This window comes from Doryrhamphus excisus, chromosome 5 (genome assembly GCF_030265055.1).
Source record: "Doryrhamphus excisus isolate RoL2022-K1 chromosome 5, RoL_Dexc_1.0, whole genome shotgun sequence".
Classification (NCBI taxonomy): domain Eukaryota; kingdom Metazoa; phylum Chordata; class Actinopteri; order Syngnathiformes; family Syngnathidae; genus Doryrhamphus; species Doryrhamphus excisus.
Genome location: NC_080470.1, coordinates 19,946,964 through 19,973,976, shown reverse-complemented (window position 1 = coordinate 19,973,976; position 27,013 = coordinate 19,946,964). Strand labels below are relative to the sequence as shown.

Genomic DNA, 27,013 nt, shown 5'->3' with positions numbered 1-27,013 from the left:
GAAGGAAACAAAAAGAAACAGGCTGATGAGAGGATGAATGAATGTACAGGTAAGCTGAGCTGAAGAAACATTGAACACTCGGATGCTGAGGAGGCCGCCAAGATCTCTGCAAATATTCATTCACACCTCCTCTTTCCTGTTCTTAACCCTCACTCTCTCCCTCCTCCCTGTGCATGTTACGTCTCTTTTAATCAAAGGAACATGAAGTAAACAAGACTGCAATTATACCTTTTATCATATATTAGACAGCTGGGATAGAGATAAAAAAGTCATACTTTCTCAGAGCTATTTCATTCATTTTCTACCGGTTGTCCTCACAAGGGTTGCGGGGGTGCTGGAGCCTATCCCAGCTGTCTTCAGGCGAGAGGCGGGGTCCAGCCTGGACTGGTGGCCAGCCAATCACAGGGCACATATAGACAAACAACCATTCCCACTCACATTCATACCTATGGACAATTTGGAGTCGCCAATGAACCTAGCATGTTTTTGGAATGTGGGAGGAAACTGGAGTACCCGGGGAAAACCCATGCATTGTTGCATGATGGCATCAAGCCATCAAACACATGTATCATTGATAAAGTGATACACTGTACTGCAAACAGTAGTGTGGAAGTGGCGACAAGGAACGTACCTTGATGTCAAAGTTGCAGTCAAAGCGTTTGATGAGGACGATGAAGGCTCCCGTCAAGTTGTCCCTGGGCGGGGGCTGGATGGGCTCGCACGCATTGGCTGGGTGTGCGCCGATCAGGAAACCCTGGGGGAATGCCACGAATCGTCATTTGAAGATAACCACAAGGTATCCCGCTGGCCGTGGTGGGTTTTGGCATGCATTCTGGCATCGCAGTCTGGCTGCTTTTTAGTGTCATCATTGTCAAAACATGACATTAGACTAGAGTCCAAATTCATGTCAGCACACCTGTACTCCTGCAGCTTGGCACCTAACCATCCAACCACTCTACTTCCGCATTAGTTCCTCCGTAACTACTCTAAATTCATGTGCCTTCAGTCCTCAGTAACTACTCTACACATTAGTTCCTCAGTAACTACTCTAAATCCATGTACCTTAAGTCCTCAGTAACTACTCTACTCATTAGTTCCTCAGCAACTATTCTAAATCGATGTGCCTTAAATCCCCAGTAACTACTCTACTCATTAGTTCCTCAGTAACTACTCTAAATTCATGTGCCTTGAGTCCCCAGTAACTACTCTACTCATTAGTTACTTCGTAACTACTCTACATCGATGTGCCTGAAGTCCCCAGTAACTACTCTACTCATTAGTTCAACAGTAACTACTCTGGTGACTCTAAATTTATGGACCTTAAGTCCCCAGTAACTACTCTACTCATTAGTTCCTCCGTAACTACTCTAAATTCATGTGCCTTAAGTCCTCAGTAACTACTCTACTCATAGGCCCTCAGTAACTACTCTAAATTGATGTGCCTTAAGTCCCTAGTGACTACTGTAATCATTAGTTCATCAGTAACCACTCTAAATTCATGTGCCTTAAGTCCCCAGTAACTACTCTACTCATTAGTTCCTCCGTCACTACTCTAAAGTCACGTGCCTTGAGTCCCCAGTAACTACTCATTAGTTCCTCAGTAACTACTCTAAATCGATGTGCCTTAAGTCCCCAGCAATGACTCTACTCATTAGTTCATCAGTAACTACCCTAAATTCATGTGCCTTGAGTCCCCAGTAACACCTCTACTCATTAGTTACTTTGTAACTACTCTACATCGATGTGCCTTAAGTCCTCAGTAACTACTCTACTCATTACTTCACCAGCAACTACTCTGGTGACTCTAAAATTATGGACCATAAGTCCCCAGTAACTACTCTACTCATTAGTACCTCCGTAAATACTCTAAATCCATGTGCCTTAAGTCCTCAGTAACTACTCTACTCATTAGTCCCTCAGTAACTACTCTAAATTGATGTGCCTTAAGTCCCCAGTGACTACTGTACTCATTAGTTCATCAGTAACCACTCTAAATTCATGTGCCTTAAGTCCCCAGTAACTACTCTACGCATTAGTTATTTCGTAACTACTCTACATCGATGTGCCTTAAGTCCCCAGTAACTACTCTACTCATTAGTTCACCAGTAACTACTCTGGTGACTCTAAATTTAAGAACCTTAAGTCCCCAGTAACTACTCTACTCATTAGTTCCTCAGTAACTACTCTAAGTTGATGTGCCTTAAGTCCCCAGTAACTACTCCAAATGTATGTACCTTAAGTCCTCAGTAACTACTCTAATCATTAGTTCCTCTGCAACTCCTCTAAACTGCTGTGCCTTGTCATTCGTTCCTCAGTAACGAGTGCATTTGTGTACCTTATTGTAGAGTGACACCAAGAAAGTCAATGTATTCTGTGACTTTCCTGCTAATCAGTTGTTGTCATGAGCACCAACGTCCATCCATTTTGGCACCAATGTAGTTTTTGTAAAACCGTCAAAATGAAAATGCTGGATATTCTCAGTGCCAGGTTTTTCATGGACTAGGAATCTAACTCTTTGGTTTTATGTCCTTTGGCCAACCATTAAAACATATGACTTATGTGTGTGTGTGTTACTAATGAAAGCCATGTCACCTAAATGGCAAGGTTTACTGCTGGAAATAGTTTCTATTTCAAGCCTTTATAGTTTATAAAGGTTTTATGATGGTGACAGTTTGATTGGGACGGAATCAAAAGGAAAATTTGGTGTTGAAAGTGGGCCAAAAGCAAGTTAAATCACCACCACACAATCCAAAATGGCGATGGCTGGCGATGTAAACGGCTTTGGCCCTTACACAATAAAGCGTTATCGTGCACATCAGTCATATAAGGCATCGTGTGTCTGTAGTGTTCCCCCGGTTCCCCTACTAATCACTTCCCCCTCTCTATCTGCCTGGCTTCATGCCTTAGGTCTGCTTTCCAGCAGCTTGTGAAGGGTCCCATGAGAGCCGAGGAGAGAGCTGCTGAGACGAAGGAAAGCCTGAACGAGACACCGACAAAGTGGCGAGGAAAATGGAAACAGTACATGACAAAAACCTACGCAGCTCATGAGGAACACTGAAAAGAGGCAAAAGGATGGCGATAAAAGAAGCTGACTGTGTAATGAGCACCCAGAATTGATGAAAGGGGAGGGGGGGAACTCAAACGCTGCTTTGACAGGAAGTGTGAAGCAGTCAGGCGTCCTTTAAGATAGTGACTCAAAAAACCACAATGTATGTCGGAGAACATCAGCACTTCCTCTCTCACAGGCTCGCATGAATGCAACCTCTTTTTGTCCACACACACACACACACACTTGAGGGCCAAAATAGCAGCAATTTGTAAATGATCAACAAGTCCATGTGTAAAGTACACATGAAGTACAGGGCGTGAGGAATTACCAAGAATCCTTGCTGCCCTTCACCTCGGCGTGCCTTGTCTGCTAATGACGTCACTGTGCTACTGCCTCATTGCCCTACTGACTGTGGAAAGCAGTGTCAAGCGCGCCCTCTGTCGGCCAAATGCAAAAAATACATGACGTAATAACAACAAAGTACACAAGAGCCCTCTGTTGGCCGACTAGCGGTATTACCAAAGTAACAAGCACCAAAAGGGGCGCAGAAGACATTCATTTATTCATTTATGTGGTGTTCATGGTCAAAGAAATTAAACCATTATTTACCATTTTTGGCCTGTGGCTGTTTTTTTTATAAGCCTGCGGCACATTCTAAAAATGTCATTTAACAATTTAACTTGAATCTGCAAAAATGGGGATATCTGTAGTAATTTTACAAGAATTTTGTCTAAATATTAAACAAAAAAGTTGTAATCTAAAAGGAAAAAGTTGGAATTTTACAATTCACTTCCATAATGTGAGGAAAAATAACTGCCATGAAGTAGAAATATTACAGAAAAAATGGTTGAAGTCATACTATTGAGCAATATTATGAGTAAAACATTTTTGGAAAATCAGCTTGCAGAACAAGTTACAATGTCAGGAGAATAAAGTCAAAATATTAAGAGGAAAAAAGTGAGTATGTGAATAAACTCGTATTATGAGAAAAATGTCATTTTAGTAGCATGGACTTGTAAATAATATTTATAAGATAAATAATATGTATGTAAAAAATGCTTTTTTTTTAGTCAGAAAACATTGTGGAAAGAACAAAACAAAATAAAAGTTACAATAAAGTAGCTTTTGGAAAACTATGCTATTCTGGGAATAAAGTGAAATATTATGGAAATAAAGTCAAAATATTACAAAAGAAAATTTCATGAAAATGTTACAAATTATATAAAAAAAACCCACCAAAAAAACATGACACCTCTGTATCAAATCCAGTCTATATCCATATGAACCATATCCTTATTTTATCCTGCTTAAAAGAAAATGTCGATATTTTTAACATATCGACATATGGGCCAGCCCCAACGCATGCATGCAAGGATTGTAACCATCGTATTCAATAAACGCTTCATTTACTGCACATAGAAGCCACGTGACAGCGCACCCGATCGGGAATACCAACCAAACTGATTAGCTTTTTCAGTTTTCTTCTTTGCCGTTTTTCACCAGTCTCCTTCACGCCTTACTTTGTGTTGTGTTTCACTAATTGCAGTTTGTAATCTACAGAATCTGAGTGACTTATGGGGGGTATTTGCGTTTCGTCTTTCTCAGTTCTGCATTTTCTTCCTCTTAAAAGTCGCAAATTGGAGGTCCAAAAATATGTAAAAATACACCTGAAATGCTTGTGACTCACCTTCAATCCGTCGCTGGGTAGACGGTACCCAAAGCGTGACGGGAGGTCATCAAAGTTCTCTGTTTTGTTGTCAAACGAGTACTGAGAGGGAACAAAAATGAAGAGAATGTATTATTTATGATGCTCAAACAGCCGGACACGATACAAAAAGGAGACTGCAGTTTTATCCTAGTTCATGGCTACGAGACCCGACTGTGGAATGTCGGTGTTATCTGTGACTGCTAGCCAAATGCAACAGCTGACCCACGTACGAGCGCTACCTTTAGAGCAGGGGTCTCAAACACGAGGCCCGCGCGCCAAATGTGGCCCGCAGGACACTAGTTTGAGGCCCCCACCTTGAAGTTTAATGTTAGTGCGGCCCGCGCAAGTTTGATATGGATGCTGTATGGTATCATGTACCCAGAAAAAATTATTACGTTTGATTAATGTTCATGTTAAAGGTTAAATAACTGTTAATAGTTATCCTCCCTATCCGTGTGGAAGTGGTAAGTTTTGGGCTATTTAAGTTTAAAGGAAATAACTTGAAGGCTACCGTTTAGGTGGCTAGCTCTCTAGTTTGCGAGTTAGCATGTGTCTCAAGACCCTGCAGTTGCGCAATATGTTGTAAATAAAAAGAGTATAAATGTGACTATAGTCGTGTTTTGTCATGTCTACAGGGCTCTAATAATGCTTTGTTCATTTTAATCTGAAAAAAATAATTTGTCTACCCACCAACTATATGTGGTTTCTTAAGTTTTTATTATTTGCCGTTTTATTATTATTATTATATTTATTTATTTATTACTGATTGATTGATTTTCTTTATTCTTGATTGGTTTATTTATTTTTCATCTTATTTTGTGCAGAAAAATAAAAATTAAGATATTTGAGAACAGTGGAATGTTTTATCATTGGAACCAAAGCACTGAAAAAGTTTGCATATTTTTCTGTTTTTTCTAAAAAAATTTGGGGGGAAAACCTGATGCGGCCCAGCCTTGCCCAGACCCGAGCTCCAGTGGCCCCCAGGTAAATTGAGTTTGAGACCCCTGCTTTAGAGGAAGACAGAGCACAGTAGTAGCAGTACAATCAGACTAAAGGCGAGACCGTGACTCCGAGTCAGATTGTCTTATTCTGCCATTCATTACTGGCGGGTACCTATACGTCTCACAATGTATTGATCCCAAACTGGAATACATCAACATAAAGCTACGCAGGCATCTTTAAAGGAGCACAATAACCCAGCCTTATTAGTGTGTCCATTATTCACGGTGTACAGTGGGGATCATCTACACCCGAACGCACTCAGAGGTACTCACGGCGGAGATGTCGGCTTCCACGGGCAGCAGGTTGAGGAAGGCAAAGAGCTGGACGGTGAAGATGGTGTAGATCTGCGTGGCCGACAGCATCAGCATTCCCAGGGACAGCAGCATGTTGGCATCACGTTGGGACAGCGGCAGTACCACAAACAAACGCCAATGTGCATGCACGCACACACATAAACACACAGACACACACTGTGATGCGATTGTTGTCACCCCTAGAAAAAGAAAAACACACAAATCATATTCAAGAATGCCAAGTCTCATAACATCTCATACTTTCCAAGATCAGTTTTATCCTAGGTCCACTACATGGACTGCGTCTGGAAATTCCCGTGCACGTGATTGTATAATCCAGGACTGGAAAAACTGAATCTAGTGTCTTTGCAAACACTGGAATTTAACTCAAAACAGGCGTTTGCAACACCCCCTTACAAGTTAGGCCATGTTTGTGACTCAGCCTTGTGACTCTTCATAAAAAATAATTTACAACAAAATGAAATTCTGCATAAGGCAGAAATAGCCTGCAAGAAGCCACCTGACATTTTGTTTCCTGACATGATGTGTCGGCTTCCTTCTATTGTCTTCCAGAGCCATGCACACAGCTGGATGGAAATATGCAAACCAAAGCAATACGTGTTTAACTGCACAGGTCAACGAAACCAGTACTGGTACTGTAATTACTTCAAAAATACTAAGATGGTATACTACCTGTAAAGCTTGTGGCATTGAGGATTTGACATTTAACCGTCCATTTTCTGCCCATGACTTATTACTCTATTATTTTCTATGATCCCATACTATGCCACATTAAGTAATCTAAGCACTAATTTCTATCTATACGCTAATGGGAATGCTAATGTACACAAATCTACCTTGCAAAGCATAATGGCGCCATTAAATTGATGCAAAATAGCTTCAAATCCATTACTGGAATAGAATTTTCTGCAATCTGGCACATCGTTGCAAAAAGCAAAAGGGAAAAAACATTTCCTATAGCAGGGGTCTCAAACTCAATTTACTTGGGGGCCACTGGAGCTCGGGTCTGGGTGAGACTGGGCCGCATCAGGTTATTAAAAACAAAAAAATTTAAAAAACTTCGCTTTGGTTCCAATTTTCTACAATAAAAGCTCTGATAAAACATTCCACTGTTCACAAATATCTTACTTTTTATTTTTCTACACAAAATAAGATGAAAAATAAATAAACAAATCAAGAATAAAGAAAATCAATCAATCACTAATAAATAAATATAATAATAATAAAATGGCATATAATAAAAACTTAAGAAACCACATATAGTTGGTGGGTAGACAAATTATTTTTTTCAGATTAAAATGAACAAAGCATTATTAGAGCCCTGTAGACATGACAAAACACTACTATAGTCACATTTATACTTTTTTTATTTACAACATATTGCGCAACTGCAGGGTCTTGAGACACATGCTAACTCGCAAACTAGAGAGTTAGCGACCTAAACGGTAGCCTCCAAGTTATTTCCTTTAAACTTAAATAGCCAAAAACGTACCACTTCCACACGGATAGGGAGGATAACTATTAACAGTTATTTAACCTTTAACATGAACATTAATCAAACGTAATAATTTTTTCTGGGTACATGATACCATACAGCACACATGGCATCAAACTTGCGCGGGCCGCACTAACATTAAACTTTCATATCAAGGCGGGGGCCTCAAACTAGTGTCCTGCGGGCCACATTTGGCCCGCGGGCCGCGTGTTTGAGACCCCTGCATTAGAGCAATAGTCTTTACTGCAATCTGGCACATTGTTGCAAAAAGCAAAGGGGAAAAAACATTTCCTATAACGTAAACATTGTAAACAGGTAAATCTGAACAAAATAAGACAGTAAAATTAACTTGGAGGAAGTGAAAGCTGCATCACCCATGACAGCTGAGAACAGATGACTAGGCATCAAATGACATTTTATTATAAAATGTCAGCTATTTTTTTTTTTTCGTGAAGAAATGAAGATGAACAGAAGATGTAAAAAAACGTGATGACAAAACGATGAACTCACAAGCTAACCTTACAATTTACACAGATAAATCTCAGCCGTCCGTTAACAATACATTAGAAATCGGGGCCCACTTCCACTGAGAGATAAGATTGTTATTGTTGCTATTCTGCGTTTACAGATTGAAGTGACTCTTGACATTTTAAATGTAAGCAGTTAGAAAGAAATGCAACGCCATTTATTTATTATTACCCGATTATGCTAACACTGGTTAGCTAGGAGGGGGCTGTACCTTGGTTTCTTCGCGGTGGTTTTTCTTATCCTCGATTGAAGCTCCTGGCAGTGACATTGCTATATTTCTTTACAAATGCCCCGAACGAGTGTTTGAGTCCGCATCGAACTGGGTTGAACGTCACGCCGTTTGAACGACCGGGCCGACCCGTTAATCCTCTCCTCCGTCTTCTTCCTTCACGGGAGAGTACAAACTTCCGCCACACGCGCACACCTCCCTATTCGAGTCCCGATTGGACAGACCAGTTGTCAATCGTGTGTCGTTTCCGGAAATTCCAGCGGTAAACAAGTGACACGTGACAATCAGAGCAATACTTCGGCAGCGTTAATTGACATTTTGTTGCTATTTTCGCAACACATGAGCAACCAATAGACCGGTTTATACGATTATAAGGATGAAAAAGTCTATTTTTGGTGAAAGCAATATGTCAGAGTATGTTTTTGGTCAATAAATACTGTATATACAGTATTTAAATACTGATTTATGCCATGTACTTTGCAGTGGACACTGGTATCGAATCTCAGTTTGATTATTATTTCATCCATCGTTTTTTCCACTGTTTTATAAAATGAACAATATATTTTTAAAATACAGTGAAACACACAGTAATTATTAACAGCTGTGCATTTGTCACCTGTGGTTAATTTCTTATTGTTCAGCACATTGTAGAAATAAAATTAAACAGCAAAAATTCAGATAAAACTGTCTGAGATAAAACTCAGACATTTGGGGAAGCACCACAGCTTTTATTCCTATGTTTTACATTTGGAATTTTTGATTACAGAATTATATGTATGCTATCTTCTGTATTTAACCCTTTATATCAGTGGTCTCAAACACGCGGCCCGCGGGCCAAATGTGGCCCCCAGGACACTAGTTTGAGGCCCCCGCCTTGATATGAAAGTTTAATGTTTAAAGTTTAATGCGGCCCGCGCAAGTTTGATATGGATGCTGTATGGTATCATGTACCCAGAAAAAATTATTACGTTTGATTAATGTTCATGTTAAAGGTTAAATAACTGTTAATAGTTATCCTCCCTATCCGTGTGGAAGTGGTAAGTTTTTGGCTATTCAAGTTGAAAGGAAATAACTTGAAGGCTACCGTTTAGGTCGCTAGCTCTCTAGTTTGCGAGTTAGCATGTGTGTCAAGACCCTGCAGTTGCGCAATATGTTGTAAATAAAAAGAGTATAAATGTGACTATAGTCGTGTTTTGTCATGTCTACAGGGCTCTAATAATGCTTTGTTCATTTTAATCTGAAAAAAAATAATTTGTCTACCCACCAACTATATGTGGTTTCTTGAGTTTTTATTATTTGCCGTTTTATTATTATTATTATATTTATTTATTACTGATTGATTGATTTTCTTTATTCTTGATTTGTTTATTTATTATTTGTATATTTTTCTGTTTTTAATAAATGCGTTTTTTTTTTTTTTTGGAAAACCTGATGTGGCCCAGGCTTGCCCAGCCCCTAGCTCCAGTGGCCCCCAGGTAAATTGAGTTTGAAACCCCTGCTTTATATGATATACCTGTGTGCCTGCATATTTTACCCATGTATTTTAATGATATCCACTTGTTGGGCTGTGCGGTGTTGAAACAAATAAAAATGACTTCTAAAGGTCAAATGCAAATGAGTATTGCTTGTAAAAGTTTACTGAAGAACTGTTAAATTCTATCAAAGGACATTGAAACAACTGTAGTCAAAGCCAAACAAAGCCAAAGCAATAAATACTTGTTTTCCTTTTACTGGTGTCGCAGAGACAGAAGATGACGTCAGATCGCTGCCGGTTTGAATAGACGACCAACTGCCAAAGCGGTCATGTAAGTGATGTGCGATTGTGGCTTTACTCGGAAGCAGAATTGCAAGAAAACGTCTCATGACAGCTCGTGTTTGAGACAAACAACCGGGCATGTGTTGTTATTGTTTACCATAAATCAGGGCTGTCCAAACATGGGCCACTATGCAGCTGGATGAGCCCACAAACTGTCCTAACTGTCTTTATTTAGTGTCAGTCATGGAGCAAAAGTACTTGTGTAGCATTATATAGTGTACATGCATGGATCGGGGGTTGCTAATAGTCGTTTCCCACCACAAATAGTGGCTCTACCTGAGTTTTTTAAACACTGGTAGTCCCGGAAAAAACATTAGACGTCACCGATGCTGTAGAAAACCTAACGATAAAATGCTAAAGCTAGTTACCGGTGGGATACGTCTTGAGAAACTTGGGACAGTCCAGTCTCTACTTCCGTATAGGATTAGGGCTCCAATACATATGGCTGGATGTTAAAAGCCCCCATCGCTGTTTATTTTCAACTCCTATTATGTTAGGTTCGGCAGTGGCGCAACACTGGAAGTCCTCGTGACCACTTGGGAGTGTAACCAACCGAGCGAGTGAGCATGCTTGGTACTTTGAATGATTTTTTTTAAATTTTTGCCTTAAATTTTTGCTTAAATGTCTTGTCTTAACTGTTAAGAATCTCCACAGATTGACTTGAAAATTCTCACACAGCTCCACATGCTTCACTGTAACTTTGGTGTGTTTTGCCAAAACCCTGTGAAATTTGGTACAGGCTTAGAAGGGACCGTTAAGCACAAGCGTGGCAAATGTGAGTAAGATTGGTTGAAGGATATGGACACCATCCAGGAAAATGTCTTTGAAGGAGCGTGGGCGGGACTTGGCAGTTTATCAGTGTCCTAACTGTCTTTATTTAGTGTCAGTCATTGTGTAGCATTATATAGTGTGCATGCAGGGAGCGGGGGTTGCTAATAGCCGTTTCCCACCACAAATAGTGGCTCTACCTGAGTTTTTTAAATACTGGTAGTCCCGGAAAAAACATTAGACATCACCGATGCTGTAGAAAACCTAACGATAAAATGCTAAAGCTAGTTACCGGTGGGATACGTCTTGAGAAACTTGGGACCGTCCAGTCTCTACTTCCGGATAGGATTGGGGATCCAATACATATGGCTGGATGTTAAAAGCCCCCATCGCTGTTTATTTTCAACTCCTATTATGTTAAGTTCGGCAGTGGCGCAACACTGGAAGTCCTTGTGACCACTTGGGAGTGTAACCAACCGAGCGAGTGAGCGTGCTTGGTACCTTGAATGATTTTTTTTTTTTATTTTTGCCTTAAATTTTTGCTTAAATGTCTTGCCTTAACTGTTCCGAAACTCCACAGATTGACTTGAAATTTCTCACACAGCTCCACATGCTTCACTGTAACTTTGGTGTGTTTTGCCACACAAACCCCCACTAAAAAGGAACAGAAAACAACAAAAAAATATCAATCATGCTAGTATCGACAATGCTGATACTACCCATGATATCACTACTACGGGTATTTGGTAAGACATGTTGCTTGTGCATCGTTTCCACATGGCCGCCCACCCTCCCCGCCTTAGTGACTCCACCCAGGAACCTCCCCTCCACTCACACGGCTCACCAGGAGGACCGTCAGACAGAAGACAGACGTGGTGGCCATGAAGATCTTTGTCTGCTATGAGGGGTCCCGGGAGTCTTTCGACGTCCCTGCAAGTCAGACTGTGGGGGCCGTGAAGCAGATGGTGAAGGTAAGTGACACTCTGTGATGTGCCGACGTTCATCTTCTCCGCCATGAACTGCTAAATGTGTTCAAAACGTGCCACATTTGTGGGGGGTACACTCTAGACTGGTTGCCAGCCAATCACCGGGCACATATAGACAAACAACCATTCACACTCACATTCATACATATGGACAATTTAATTAATTTAGCTAATTAGCCTAGCATGTTTTTTTTGGAATGTGGGAGGAAACCGGAGTACCCGGAGAAAACCCACGCATACACGGGGAGAACATGCAAACTCCACACAGAGATGGCAGAGGGTGGAATCGAACCCTGGTCTCCTCGCTGTGAGGTCTGCTAACCACTCGACCACCGTGCCGCGTTGCCTGGGCTATTGTTTGTATTTTTGTATTCATTTTCATGGTGGTGCTGTTATTCAACCCCATGGGTGGGATTTACTTGAAATTTCTCACACAGCTGTATAAAACAGGCACAGTATCGTTAGCATGCTTAGCCGAAACACCAGCAAAATTGATGCACGCTTTAGGGCAGGGGTCTCAAACTCAATTTACTTGGGGGCCACTGGAGCTTGGGTCTGGGTGAGACTGGGCCGCATCAGGTTTTCCACCCCCCCCCCCCAAAAAATTCAAAAACTTCGCTTTGGTTCCAATTTTCTGCAAGAAAATCTCTGATAAAACATTCCACTGTTCTCAAATATCTTACTTTTTATTTTTCTACACAAAATAAGATGAAAAATAAATAAACAAATCAAGAATAAAGAAAATCAATCAATCAGTAATAAATAAATAAATATAATAATAATAATAATAATACAATGGCAAATAATAAAAACTTAAGAAACCACATATAGTTGGTGGGTAGACAAATTATTTTTTTCAGATTAAAATGAACAAAGCATTATTAGAGCCCTGTAGACATGACAAAACACGACTATAGTCACATTTATACTCTTTTTATTTACAACATATTGCGCAACTGCAGGGTCTTGAGACACATGCTAACTCGCAAACTAGAAAGCTAGCGACCTAAACGGTAGCCTTCAAGTTATTTCCTTTCAACTTAAATAGCCAAAAACTTACCACTTCCACACGGATAGGGAGGATAACTATTAACAGTTATTTAACCTTTAACATGAACATTAATCAAACGTAATAATTTTTTCTGGGTACATGATACCATACAGCATCCATATCAAACTTGCGCGGGCCGCACTAACATTAAACTTTCATATCAAGGCGGGGGCCTCAAACTAGTGTCGTGTGGGCCACATTTGGCCCGCGGGCCGCGTGTTTGAGACCCCTGCTTTAGGGGAATGACAAGCACATTGCATGTCAAATTTGAGAAAGATTGGTAGAAACAACATGGCTGCCATCAACCAAAGGTCTTTAAAGGGGCACAGAAGGAACATTTGTTTAATTATTAGACAAATTGGAGGATGTGGGGTGGATGACACGGGACATTTTGGTATCGATCAATAGACCCCTGCTTTTAGGGGTTGCGTTCAGGGACCACCAGCAAATGTCACGTAATTGAGACACTTGCTCCTCCTTTTCCTTTCAAACACTCCTGCTCTTTGACGTTGATATTGTCTTCTGATTTTGGATCAACATTTGCAATAAAATGTGAAGACCAGCATCAGCTATAGAACCCTCTCCGTTTCTGTTTAATACAAATGTTGTATTCTGGTGTTAAACATTCCAAAGTTTGAGATAGATGAAAGCTGGTGACTTCCTTATATGGGCGTGCACAGTGTACAAGACTATTTGCGGTGGGACCAATCACAGTGGAGTGGGCGGCATGCTCGGAGGCGGGCCGTGGGTGGAAATCCAGAGGCAGATTCTGGAGCATGGAGAAAACTTTGTGTTTGGTTATTGTGTGTAGCTGCTCTCTAGGAGTCAATACAAAGGGCCCAACAATAGGTCACCTTCAAATGTAAGGGGCTGTAATGTAATAATAATAATAATAATAATAATAATAATAATAATAATAATAATAATAATAATAATAATGATGATGATGATGATGATGATGATGATGATGATGATGATAATAATAATAAAAATGTAATAATAATAATAATAATAATAATAATAATAATAATAATTATTATTATTATGGACTGGCCCAGTAGCCAGCCCATAGACTGCTACTTGCAGTAGCAGTCTATGGGCTGGCTACTGAGCCAGCCCATATTGTTATTGTTGTTTAGCTATTATTATTATGGACTGGCTCAGTAGCCAGCCCATAGACTGCTACTGCAAGTAGCAGTCTATGGGCTGGCTACTGAGCCAGCCCATATTGTTATTCCTTGTGGTGTTTACCAATTTTTATTATGGACTGGCCCAGTAGCCAGCCCATAGACTGCTACTGCAAGTAGCAGTCTATGGGCTGGCTACTGAGCCAGCCCATATTGTTATTGCTGTTTAGTTATGGACTGGCCCAGTAGCCAGCCCATAGACTGCTACTTGCAGTAGCAGTCTATGGGCTGGCTACTGAGCCAGCCCATATTGTTATTGTTGTTTAGCTATTATTATTATTCTTATATCTTAATCTTCCCACTTTTGTGCGCGTAATGCGGCCAAAACCGCAGGAAGGATCCCCACACATGTTACACCGCCGGAAACGTGGCACTCGGGACTACAGCGGTATTTATTTTTTGGAACGTTTTGTGTAACCATGGCGACGCTATTCGCGTTTGAAAAACGCAAAAATCAATGGTTCAAAAAATTAGGGACATTTGGGCTATTTTTAGAACAGCTCATGCCAGTGAAAAGAATGAGAATTTACAGACTTTTCACAGCCTTGTAGCTCAGCCATACGGCCACGTAGAAACGTGATTGATGGCTAATTTTTGAGATAAACTTCTGAAGTCTCTCTGTGGCTAAATGCTAATTGCTAGCATGTTAGCATGTTAGCATTTAAGCTAATTTACTCACATCTAAAGGCAAATACACACATGGCATGATGTAGGGAGGTTATAGGACAACCTTGGCAGTTTCTAAACTTGAGGCTCTCTTGCTAGGTGCTAGCATGGTAGCCGTTAGCACGTTAGCATTTAAGCTAATTTACTCATGTCTAAAGGCAAATACACACATGGCATGATGTAGGGAGGTTATAGGACAACCTTGGCACTTTTTAAACTTGAGGCTCTCTTGCTAGGTGCTAGCATAATGATTGTTAGCATGTTAGCATTTAAGCTAATTTATTCACGTTTAAAGGCAAATACACACATGCATGATGCAGGGACGTCATAGGACATCCTTGGCAGTTTCTAAACTTAAGGCTGTCTTGCTAGGTGCTAGCATGTTAGCAATTAAGCTAATTTACTCATGTCTAAAGGCAAATACACAAATGGCATGATGTAGGGAGGTTATAGGACAACCTTGGCACTTTCTAAACTTGAGGCTCTCTTGCTAGGTGCTAGCATGATAACTGTTAGCATGTTAGCATTTAAGCTAATTTACTCAGGTCTAAAGGCAAATACACACATGGCATGATGTAGGGAGGTTATAGGACAACCTTGGCAGTTTCTAAACTTGAGGCCGTCTTGCTAGGTGCTAGCATGTTAGCCGTTAGCATGTTAGCATTTAAGCTAATTTACTCATGTCTAAAGGCAAATACACACATGGCATGATGTCGGGAGGTTATAGGACAACCTTGGCACTTTCTAAACTTGAGGCTATCTTGCTAGGTGCTAGCATAATGATTGTTAGCATGTTAGCATTTAAGCTAATTTACTCACGTTTAAAGGCAAATACACACATGACATGATGCAGGGACGTTATAGGACATCCTTGGCAGTTTCTACACTTGAGGCTGTCTTGCTAGGTGCTAGCATGTTAGCCGTTAGCATGTTAGCATTTAAGCTAATTTACTCATGTCTAAAGGCAAATACACACATGGCATGATGTAGGGAGGTCATAGGACAACCTTGGCAGTTTCTAAACTTGAGGCTCTCTTGCTAGGTGCTAGCATGTTAGCCGTTAGCATGTTAGCATTTAAGCTAATTTGCTTATGTTTAAAGGCAAATACACATATGGCATGGTGTAGGGAGGTTATAGGACAACCTTGGCACTTTCTAAACTTGAGGCTCTCTTGCTAGGTGCTAGCATAATGATTGTTAGCATGTTAGCATTTAAGCTAATTTACTCACGTTTAAAGGCAAATACACACATGACATGATGTGGGGAGGTTATAGGACAACCTTGGCACTTTCTCAACTTGATGCTCTCTTGCTAGGTGCTAGCATGGTAGCCGTTAGCATGTTAGCATTTAAGCTAATTTACTCATGTCTAAAGGCAAATACACACATGGCATGATGTAGGGAGGTTATAGGACAACCTTGGCACTTTCTAAACTTGAGGCTCTCTTGCTAGGTGCTAGCATAATGATTGTTAGCATGTTAGCATATAAGCTAATTTACTCACATTTAAAGGCAAATACACACATGGCATGATGTAGGGAGGTGATAGGACAACCTTGGCACTTTCTAAACTTGGGACTCTCTTGCTAGGTGCTAGCATGATGACTGTTAGCATGTTAGCATTTAAGCTAATTTGCTCACGTTTAAAGGCAAATACACACATGCTTGATGCAGGGACGTCATAGGACATCCTTGGCAGTTTCTAAACTTAAGGCTGTCTTGCTAGGTGCTAGCATGTTAGCATTTAAGCTAATTTACTCATGTCTAAAGGCAAATACACACATGGCATGATATAGGGAGGTTATAGGACAACCTTGGCACTTTCTAAACTTGAGGCTCTCTTGCTAGGTGCTAGCATGATAACTGTTAGCATGTTAGCATTTAAGCTAATTTACTCACATTTAAAGGCAAATACACACATGGCATGATGTAGGGAGGTTATAGGACAACCTTGGCACTTTCTAAACTTGAGGCTCTCTTGCTAGGTGCTAGCATAATGATTGTTAGCATGTTAGCATTTAAGCTAATTTACTCAAGTTTAAAGGCAATTACACACTTGGCATGATGTGGGGACACTATGGGACTGCATCAACTTTTTCCGTACTTGAGGCTTTCTTGCTAGGTGCTACCGCGGTAGCCGTTGGCCCACCGGGCCCGAGGTTCACAGCACAGGTGGCCAGTCCATCAAAATTTCCGCGGGAATTTTCTAGTTATAATTATTTTTATTCTTATATCTTAATCTTCCACTTTTTGCGCGCGTAATGCGGCCGAAACCACATGAAGGACCCCCACACATGGTACACCGCCGGAATCGTGACGCTCGGGACTACAGCGGTATTTCTTTTTTGGAACGTTTCGTGTAACCATGGCGACGGTATTCGCGATAGAAAAAAAAATCGGCCACTATATTAGGGACACCCCAGTTCTATTTTTAGAACAGCTCATGCCAGTGAAAGAAACGAAAATTTACAGACTTTTCACAGCCTTGTAGCTCAGCCATACGGCCACGTAGAAACGTGATTGATGGCTCATTTTTTAGATAAACTTCTGAACTCTCTCTGTGGCTAAATGCTAATTGCTAGCATGTTAGCATGTTAGCATTGAAGCTCATTTACTCATGTCTAAAGGCAAATACACACATGGCATGATGCAGGGAGGTCATAGGACAACCTTGGCAGTGTCTAAACTTGAGGCTCTCTTGCTAGGTGCTAGCATGTTAGCCGTTAGCATGTTAGCATTTAAGCTAATTTGCTCATGTCTAAAGGCAAATACACACATGGCATGGTGTAGGGAGGTTATAGGACAACCTTGGCGCTTTCTAAACTTGAGGCTCTCTTGCTAGGTGCTAGCATGATAACTGTTAGCATGTTAGCATCTAAGCTAATTTACTCACGTTTAAAGGCAAATACACACATGGCATGATATAGGGAGGTTATAGGACAACCTTGGCACTTTGTAAACTTGAAACCCTCTTGCTAGGTGCTAGCATGGTAGCCGTTAGCATGTTAGCATTTAAGCTAATTTACTCATGTCTAAAGGCAAATACACACATGGCATGATGTAGGGAGGTTATAGGACAACCTTGGCACTTTCTCAACTTGATGCTCTCTTGCTAGGTGCTAGCATGGTAGCCGTTAGCATGTTAGCATTTTAGCTAATTTACTTATGTCTTCAGGCAAAAACACATATGGCATGGTGTAGGGAGGTTATAGGACAACCTTGGCACTTTCTAAACTTGAGGCTCTGTTGCTAGGTGCTAGCATAATGATTGTTAGCATGTTAGCATTTAAGCTAATTTACTCACGTTTAAAGGCAAATACACACATGACATGATGTGGGGAGGCTATAGGACAACCTTGGTAGTTTCTAAACTTGAGGCTGTCTTGCTAGGTGCTAGCATATTAGCCGTTAGCATGTTAGCATTTAACCTAATTTACTCATGTCTAAAGGCATATACACACATGGCATGATGTAGGGAGGTTATAGGACAACCTTGGCACTTTCTAAACTTGGGACTCTCTTGCTAGGTGCTAGCATGATGACTGTTAGCATGTTAGCATTTAAGCTAATTTGCTCATGTTTAAAGGCAAATTAACACATGCATGATGCAGGGACGTTATAGGACATCCTTGGCAGTTTCTAAACTTGAGGCTGTCTTGCTAGGTGCTAGTATGTTAGCCGTTAGCATGTTAGCATTTAAGCTAATTTACTCATGTCTAAAGGCAAATACACACATGGCATGATGTAGGGAGGTTATAGGACAACCTTGGCACTTTCTAAACTTGAGGGTCTCTTGCTAGGTGCTAGCATGATAACTGTTAGCATGTTAGCATTTAAGCTAATTTACTCACGTTTAAAGGCAAATACACACATGGCATGATGTAGGGAGGTTATAGGACAACCTTGGCACTTTCTAAACTTGAAACCCTCTTGCTAGGTGCTAACATGGTAGCCGTTAGCGTGTTAGCATTTAAGCTAATTTACTCATGTCTAAAGGCAAATACACACATGGCATGATGTAGGGAGGTTATAGGACAACCTTGGCACTTTCTCAACTTGATGCTCTCTTGCTAGGTGCTAAAATGTTAGCCGTTAGCATGTTAGCATTTAAGCTAATTTACTCATGTCTTCAGGCAAATACACATATGGCATGGTGTAGGGAGGTTATAGGACAACCTTGGCACTTTCTAAACTTGAGGCTGTCTTGCTAGGTGCTAGCATAATGATTGTTAGCATGTTAGCATTTAAGCTAATTTACTCACGTTTAAAGGCAAATACACACTTGGCATGATGTGGGGACACTATGGGACTGCATCAACCTTTTCCGTACTTGAGGCTTTCTTGCTAGGTGCTACCGCGGTAGCCGTTGGCGCACCGGGCCCGAAGTTCACAGCACAGGTGGCCAGTCCATCAAAATTTCCGCGGGAATTTTCTAGTTATAATTATTTTTATTCTTATATCTTAATCTTCCACTTTTTGCGCGCGTAATGCGGCCGAAACCACATGAAGGACCCCCACATATGGTACACCGCCGGAATCGTGACGCTCGGGACTACAGCGGTATTTATTTTTTGGAACGTTTCGTGTAACCATGGCGACGGTATTCGCGATAGAAAAAAAAATCGGCCACTATATTAGGGACACCCCAGTTCTATTTTTAGAACAGCTCATGCCAGTGAAAGAAACGAAAATTTACAGACTTTTCATAGCCTTGTAGATCAGCCATACGGCCACGTAGAAACGTGATTGATGGCTCATTTTTTAGATAAACTTCTGAACTCTCTCTGTGGCTAAATGCTAATTGCTAGCATGTTAGCATGTTAGCATTGAAGCTAATTTACTCATGTCTAAAGGCAAATACACACATGGCATGATGCAGGGAGGTCATAGGACAACCTTGGCAGTTTCTAAACTTGAGGCTCTCTTGCTAGGTGCTAGCATGTTAGCCGTTAGCATGTTAGCATTTAAGCTAATTTACTCACGTTTAAAGGCAAATACACACATGGCATGATGTAGGGAGGTTATAGGACAACCTTGGCACTTTCTAAACTTGAAACCCTCTTGCTAGGTGCTAACATGGTAGCCGTTAGCATGTTAGCATCTAAGCTAATTTACTCATGTCTAAAGGCAAATACACACATGGCATGATGTAGGGAGGTTATAGGACAACCTTGGCACTTTCTCAACTTGATGCTCTCTTGCTAGGTGCTAGCATGGTAGCCGTTAGCATGTTAGCATTTAAGCTAATTTACTCATGTCTTCAGGCAAATACACATATGGCATGATGTAGGGAGGTTATAGGACAACCTTGGCACTTTCTCAACTTGATGCTTTCTTGCTAGGTGCGAGCATGGTAGCCGTTAGCATGTTATCATTTAAGCTAATTTACTCATGTCTTCAGGCAACTACACATATGGCATGATGTAGGGAGGTTATAGGACAACCTTGGGCACTTTCTAAACGTGAGGCTCTCTTGCTAGGTGCTAGCATAATGATTGATAGCATGTTAGCATTTAAGCTAATTTACTCACGTTTAAAGGCAAATACACACATGGCATGATATTGGGAGGTTGAAGGACAACCTTGGCACTTTGTAAACTTGAAACCCTCTTGCTAGGTGCTAGCATGGTAGCCGTTAGCATGTTAGCATTTAAGCTAATTTACTCATGTCTAAAGGCAAATACACACATGGCATGATGTAGGGAGGTTATAGGACAACCTTGGCACTTTCTAAACTTGAGGCTCTCTTGCTAGGTGCTAGCATGACGACTGTTAGCATGTTAGCATTTAAGCTACTTTGCTCATGTTTAAAGGCAAATACACACATGCATGATGCGGGGACGTTATAGGACATCCTTGGCACTTTCTGACCTTGAGGCTCTCTTGCTAGGTGCTAGCATAATGACTGTTAGCATGTTAGCATTTAAGCTAATTTGCTCACGTTTAAAGGCAAATACAAACATGGCATGATGTAGGGAGGTTATAGGACAACCTTGGCACTTTCTAAACTTGAGGCCCTCTTGCTAGGTGCTAGCATGGTAGCCGTTAGCACGTTAGCATTTAAGCTAATTTACTCATGTCTAAAGGCAAATACACACATGGCATGATGTAGGGAGGTTATAGGACAACCTTGGCACTTTCTAAACTTGAGGCTCTCTTGCTAGGTGCTAGCATAATGATTGTTAGCATGTTAGCATTTGAGCTAATTTACTCACGTTTAAAGGCAAATACACACATGACATGATGTGGGGAGGTTATAGGACAACCTTGGTAGTTTCTAAACTTGAGGCTGTCTTGCTAAGTGCTAGCATGTTAGCCGTTAGCATGTTAGCATTTAAGCTAATTTACGCACGTCTAAAGGCAAATACACACATGGCATGATGTAGGGAGGTTATAGGACAACCTTGGCACTTTCTAAACTTGAGGCTCTCTTGCTAGGTGCTAGCATGATGACTGTTAGCATGTTAGCATTTAAGCTAATTTGCTCATGTTTAAAGGCAAATACACACATGCATGATGCAGGGACGTCATAGGACATCCATGGCAGTTTCTAAACTTGAGGATGTCATGCTAGGTGCTAGCATGTTAGCCGTTAGCATGTTAGCATTTAAGCTAATTTACTCATGTCTAAAGGCAAATACACACATGGCATGATGTAGGGAGGTGATAGGACAACCTTGGCACTTTCTAAACTTGAGGCTCTCTTGCTAGGTGCTAGCATGATAACTGTTAGCATGTTAGCCTTTAAGCTAATTTACTCATGTCTACAGGCAAATGCACACATGACATGATGTAGGGAGGTTATAGGACAACCTTGGCACTTTCTCAACTTGAGGCCCTCTTGCTAGGTGCTAGCATGGTAGCCGTTAGCACGTTAGCATTTAAGCTAATTTACTTATGTCTAAAGGCAAATACACACATGGCATGATGTAGGGAGGTTATAGGACAACCTTGGCACTTTCTCAACTTGAGGCTCTCTTGCTAGGTGCTAGCATGACGATTGTTAGCATGTTAGCATTTAAGCTAATTTACTCACGTTTAAAGGCAAATACACACATGACATGATGTGGGGAGGTTATAGGACAACCTTGGTAGTTTCTAAACTTGAGGCTGTCTTGCTAGGTGCTAGCATGATAACTGTTAGCATGTTAGCCTTTAAGCTAATTTACTCACGTTTAAAGGCAAATACACACATGGCATGATATGGGGAGGTTATAGGACAACCTTGGCACTTTCTAAACTTGAAACCCTCTTGCTAGGTGCTAACATGGTAGCCGTTAGCATGTTAGCATTTAAGCTAATTTACTCATGTCTAAAGGCAAATACACACATGGCATGATGTAGGGAGGTTATAGGACAACCTTGGCACTTTCTCAACTTGATGCTCTCTTGCTAGGTGCTAGCATGGTAGCCGTTAGCATGTTAGCATTTTAGCTAATTTACTTATGTCTTCAGGCAAAAACACATATGGCATGGTGTAGGGAGGTTATAGGACAACCTTGGCACTTTCTAAACTTGAGGCTCTGTTGCTAGGTGCTAGCATAATGATTGTTAGCATGTTAGCATTTAAGCTAATTTACTCACGTTTAAAGGCAAATACACACATGACATGATGTGGGGAGGCTATAGGACAACCTTGGTAGTTTCTAAACTTGAGGCTGTCTTGCTAGGTGCTAGCATATTAGCCGTTAGCATGTTAGCATTAAACCTAATTTACTCATGTCTAAAGGCAAATACACACATGGCATGATGTAGGGAGGTTATAGGACAACCTTGGCACTTTCTAAACTTGGGACTCTCTTGCTAGGTGCTAGCATGATGACTGTTAGCATGTTAGCATTTAAGCTAATTTGCTCATGTTTAAAGGCAAATTAACACATGCATGATGCAGGGACGTTATAGGACATCCTTGGCAGTTTCTAAACTTGAGGCTGTCTTGCTAGGTGCTAGTATGTTAGCCGTTAGCATGTTAGCATTTAAGCTAATTTACTCATGTCTAAAGGCAAATACACACATGGCATGATGTAGGGAGGTTATAGGACAACCTTGGCACTTTCTAAACTTGAGGGTCTCTTGCTAGGTGCTAGCATGATAACTGTTAGCATGTTAGCATTTAAGCTAATTTACTCACGTTTAAAGGCAAATACACACATGGCATGATGTAGGGAGGTTATAGGACAACCTTGGCACTTTCTAAACTTGAAACCCTCTTGCTAGGTGCTAACATGGTAGCCGTTAGCGTGTTAGCATTTAAGCTAATTTACTCATGTCTAAAGGCAAATACACACATGGCATGATGTAGGGAGGTTATAGGACAACCTTGGCACTTTCTCAACTTGATGCTCTCTTGCTAGGTGCTAAAATGTTAGCCGTTAGCATGTTAGCATTTAAGCTAATTTACTCATGTCTTCAGGCAAATACACATATGGCATGGTGTAGGGAGGTTATAGGACAACCTTGGCACTTTCTAAACTTGAGGCTGTCTTGCTAGGTGCTAGCATAATGATTGTTAGCATGTTAGCATTTAAGCTAATTTACTTACGTTTAAAGGCAAATACACACTTGGCATGATGTGGGCACACTATGGGACTGCATCAACCTTTTCCGTACTTGAGGCTTTCTTGCTAGGTGCTACCGCGGTAGCCGTTGGCCCACCGGGCCCGAGGTTCACAGCACAGGTGGCCAGTCCATCAAAATTTCCGCGGGAATTTTCTAGTTATGGACTGGCCCAGTAGCCAGCCCATAGACTGCTACTTGCAGTAGCAGTCTATGGGCTGGCTACTGAGCCAGCCCATATTGTTATTGCTGTTTAGTTATAATTATTTTTATTCTTATATCTTAATCTTCCACTTTTTGCGCGCGTAATGCGGCCAAAACCGCAAGAAGGACCCCCACACATGTTACACCGTCGGAATCGTGACGCTCGGGACTACAGCGGTATTTATTTTTTGGAACGTTTCGTGTAACCATGGCGACGGTATTCGCGATAGAAAAAATAATCGGCCACTATATTAGGGACACCCCTGTTCTATTTTTAGAACAGCTCATGCCAGTGAAAGAAACGAGAATTTACAGACTTTTCACAGCCTTGTAGCTCAGCCATACGGCCACGTAGAAACGTGATTGATGGCTCATTTTTTAGATAAACTTCTGAACTCTCTCTGTGGCTAAATGCTAATTGCTAGCATGTTAGCATGTTAGCATTTAAGCTAATTTACTCACGTTTAAAGGCAAATACACACATGGCATGATGTAGGGAGGTTATAGGACAACCTTGGCACTTTCTGAACTTGAAACCCTCTTGCTAGGTGCTAGCATGGTAGCCGTTAGCATGTTAGCATTTAAGCTAATTTACTCATGTCTAAAGGCAAATACACACATGGCATGATGTCTGGAGGTTATAGGACAACCTTGGCGCTTTCTAAACTTGAGGCTCTCTTGCTAGGTGCTAGCATGATAACTGTTAGCATGTTAGCATCTAAGCTAATTTACGCACGTTTAAAGGCAAATACACACACGGCATGATATAGGGAGGTTATAGGACAACCTTGGCACTTTGTAAACTTGAAACCCTCTTGCTAGGTGCTAGCATAGTAGCCGTTAGCATGTTAGCATTTACGCTAATTTACTCATGTCTAAAGGCAAATACACACATGGCATGATGTAGGGAGGTTATAGGACAACCTTGGCACTTTCTAAACTTGATGCTCTCTTGCTCGGTGCTAGCATGGTAGCCGTTAGCATGTTAGCATTTAAGCTAATTCACTCATGTCTTCAGGCAAATATACACATGGCATGGTGTAGGGAGGTTATAGGACAACCTTGGCGCTTTCTAAACTTGAGGCTCTCTTGCTAGGTGCTAGCATGATAACTGTTAGCATGTTAGCATCTAAGCTAATTTACTCACGTTTAAAGGCAAATACACACATGGCATGATATAGGGAGGTTATAGGACAACCTTGGCACTTTGTAAACTTGAAACCCTCTTGCTAGGTGCTAGCATGGTAGCCGTTAGCATGTTAGCATTTAAGCTAATTTACTCATGTCTAAAGGCAAATACACACATGGCATGATGTAGGGAGGTTATAGGACAACCTTGGCACTTTCTCAACTTGATGCTCTCTTGCTAGGTGCTAGCATGGTAGCCGTTAGCATGTTAGCATTTAAGCTAATTTACTCATGTCTTCAGGCAAATATACACATGGCATGATGTAGGGAGGTTATAGGACAACCTTGGCACTTTCTAAACTTGAGGCTCTCTTGCTAGGTGCTAGCATGATAACTGTTAGCATGTTATGATCTAAGCTAATTTACTCACGTTTAAAGGCAAATACACACATGTCATGATATAGGGAGGTTATAGGACAACCTTGGCACTTTGTAAACTTGAAACCCTCTTGCTAGGTGCTAGCATGGTAGCCGTTAGCATGTTAGCATTTAAGCTAATTTACTCATGTCTAAAGGCAAATACACACATGGCATGATGTAGGGAGGTTATAGGACAACCTTGGCACTTTCTCAACTTGATGCTCTCTTGCTAGGTGCTAGCATGATAACTGTTAGCATGTAAGCATCTAAGCTAATTTACTCACGTTTAAAGGCAAATACACACATGGCATGATGTAGGGAGGTTATAGGACAACCTTGACACTTTCTCAACTTGATGCTCTCTTGCTAGGTGCTAGCATGCTAGCCGTTAGCATGTTAGCATTTAAGCTAATTTACTCATGTCTTCAGGCAAATACACATATGGCATGGTGTAAGGAGGTTATAGGACAACCTTGGCACTTTCTAAACTTGAGGCTCTCTTGCTAGGTGCTAGCATAATGATTGTTAGCATGTTAGCATTTAAGCTAATTTACTCACGTTTAAAGGCAAATACACACATGCCATGATGTGGGGAGGTTATAGGACAACCTTGGCACTTTCTCAACTTGATGCTCTCTTGCTAGGTGCTAGCATGGTAGCCGTTAGCATGTTAGCATTTAAGCTAATTTACTCATGTCTAAAGGCAAATACACACATGGCATGATGTCTGGAGGTTATAGGACAACCTTGGCGCTTTCTAAACTTGAGGCTCTCTTGCTAGGTGCTAGCATGATAACTGTTAGCATGTTAGCATCTAAGCTAATTTACTCACGTTTAAAGGCAAATACACACACGGCATGATATAGGGAGGTTATAGGACAACCTTGGCACTTTGTAAACTTGAAACCCTCTTGCTAGGTGCTAGCATGGTAGCCGTTAGCATGTTAGCATTTACGCTAATTTACTCATGTCTAAAGGCAAATACACACATGGCATGATGTAGGGAGGTTATAGGACAACCTTGGCACTTTCTAAACTTAATGCTCTCTTGCTAGGTGCTAGCATGGTAGCCGTTAGCATGTTAGCATTTAAGCTAATTTACTCATGTCTTCAGGCAAATACACACATGGCATGGTGTAGGGAGGTTATAGGACAACCTTGGCGCTTTCTAAACTTGAGGCTCTCTTGCTAGGTGCTAGCATGATAACTGTTAGCATGTTAGCATCTAAGCTAATTTACTCACGTTTAAAGGCAAATACACACATGGCATGATGTAGGGAGGTTATAGGACAACCTTGGCACTTTGTAAACTTGAAACCCTGTTGCTCGGTGCTAGCATGGTAGCCGTTAGCATGTTAGCATTTAAGCTAATTTACTCATGTCTAAAGGCAAATACACACATGGCATGATGTAGGGAGGTTATAGGACAACCTTGGCACTTTCTCAACTTGATGCTCTCTTGCTAGGTGCTAGCATGGTAGCCGTTAGCATGTTAGCATTTAAGCTAATTTACTCATGTCTTCAGGCAAATACACATATGGCATGGTGTAGGGAGGTTATAGGACAACCTTGGCACTTTCTAAACTTGAGGCTCTCTTGCTAGGTGCTAGCATAATGATTGTTAGCATGTTAGCATTTAAGCTAATTTACTCATGTTTAAATGCAAATACACACATGACATGATGTGGGGAGGTTATAGGACAACCTTGGCACTTTCTCAACTTGATGCTCTCTTGCTAGGTGCTAGCATGGTAGCCGTTAGCATGTTAGCATTTAAGCTAATTTACTCATGTCTAAAGGCAAATACACACATGGCATGATGTAGGGAGGTTATAGGACAACCTTGGCACTTTCTAAACTTGAGGCTCTCTTGCTAGGTGCTAGCATAATGATTGTTAGCATGTTA

The 27,013-nt window shown here is 41.1% G+C and overlaps 2 protein-coding genes across 2 annotated transcripts in view; one reads left to right on the top strand and one right to left on the bottom strand.

The window, feature by feature from the left end:
• Positions 1–8,513, bottom strand: part of rnf13 (ring finger protein 13) — a 38,779-nt gene extending 30,266 nt beyond the window's left edge. The window contains exons 1-4 of the mRNA XM_058072743.1: positions 8,308–8,513; positions 6,032–6,252; positions 4,737–4,817; positions 632–754 (exon numbers count right to left, since the gene is read on the bottom strand). Of these exons, the coding sequence (XP_057928726.1) occupies positions 632–754; positions 4,737–4,817; positions 6,032–6,145 (318 nt within the window). The 5' untranslated portion in view covers positions 6,146–6,252; positions 8,308–8,513. The remainder of the gene's footprint in view (positions 1–631; positions 755–4,736; positions 4,818–6,031; positions 6,253–8,307) is intronic.
• Positions 8,514–10,064: 1,551 nt separating this feature from the next.
• The window catches only part of LOC131129455 (protein ANKUB1-like), a 32,102-nt gene continuing 15,153 nt past the window's right edge, over positions 10,065–27,013 (top strand). Inside the window, exons 1-2 of the mRNA XM_058073058.1 lie at positions 10,065–10,130; positions 11,713–11,880. Of these exons, the coding sequence (XP_057929041.1) occupies positions 11,791–11,880 (90 nt within the window). The 5' untranslated portion in view covers positions 10,065–10,130; positions 11,713–11,790. The remainder of the gene's footprint in view (positions 10,131–11,712; positions 11,881–27,013) is intronic.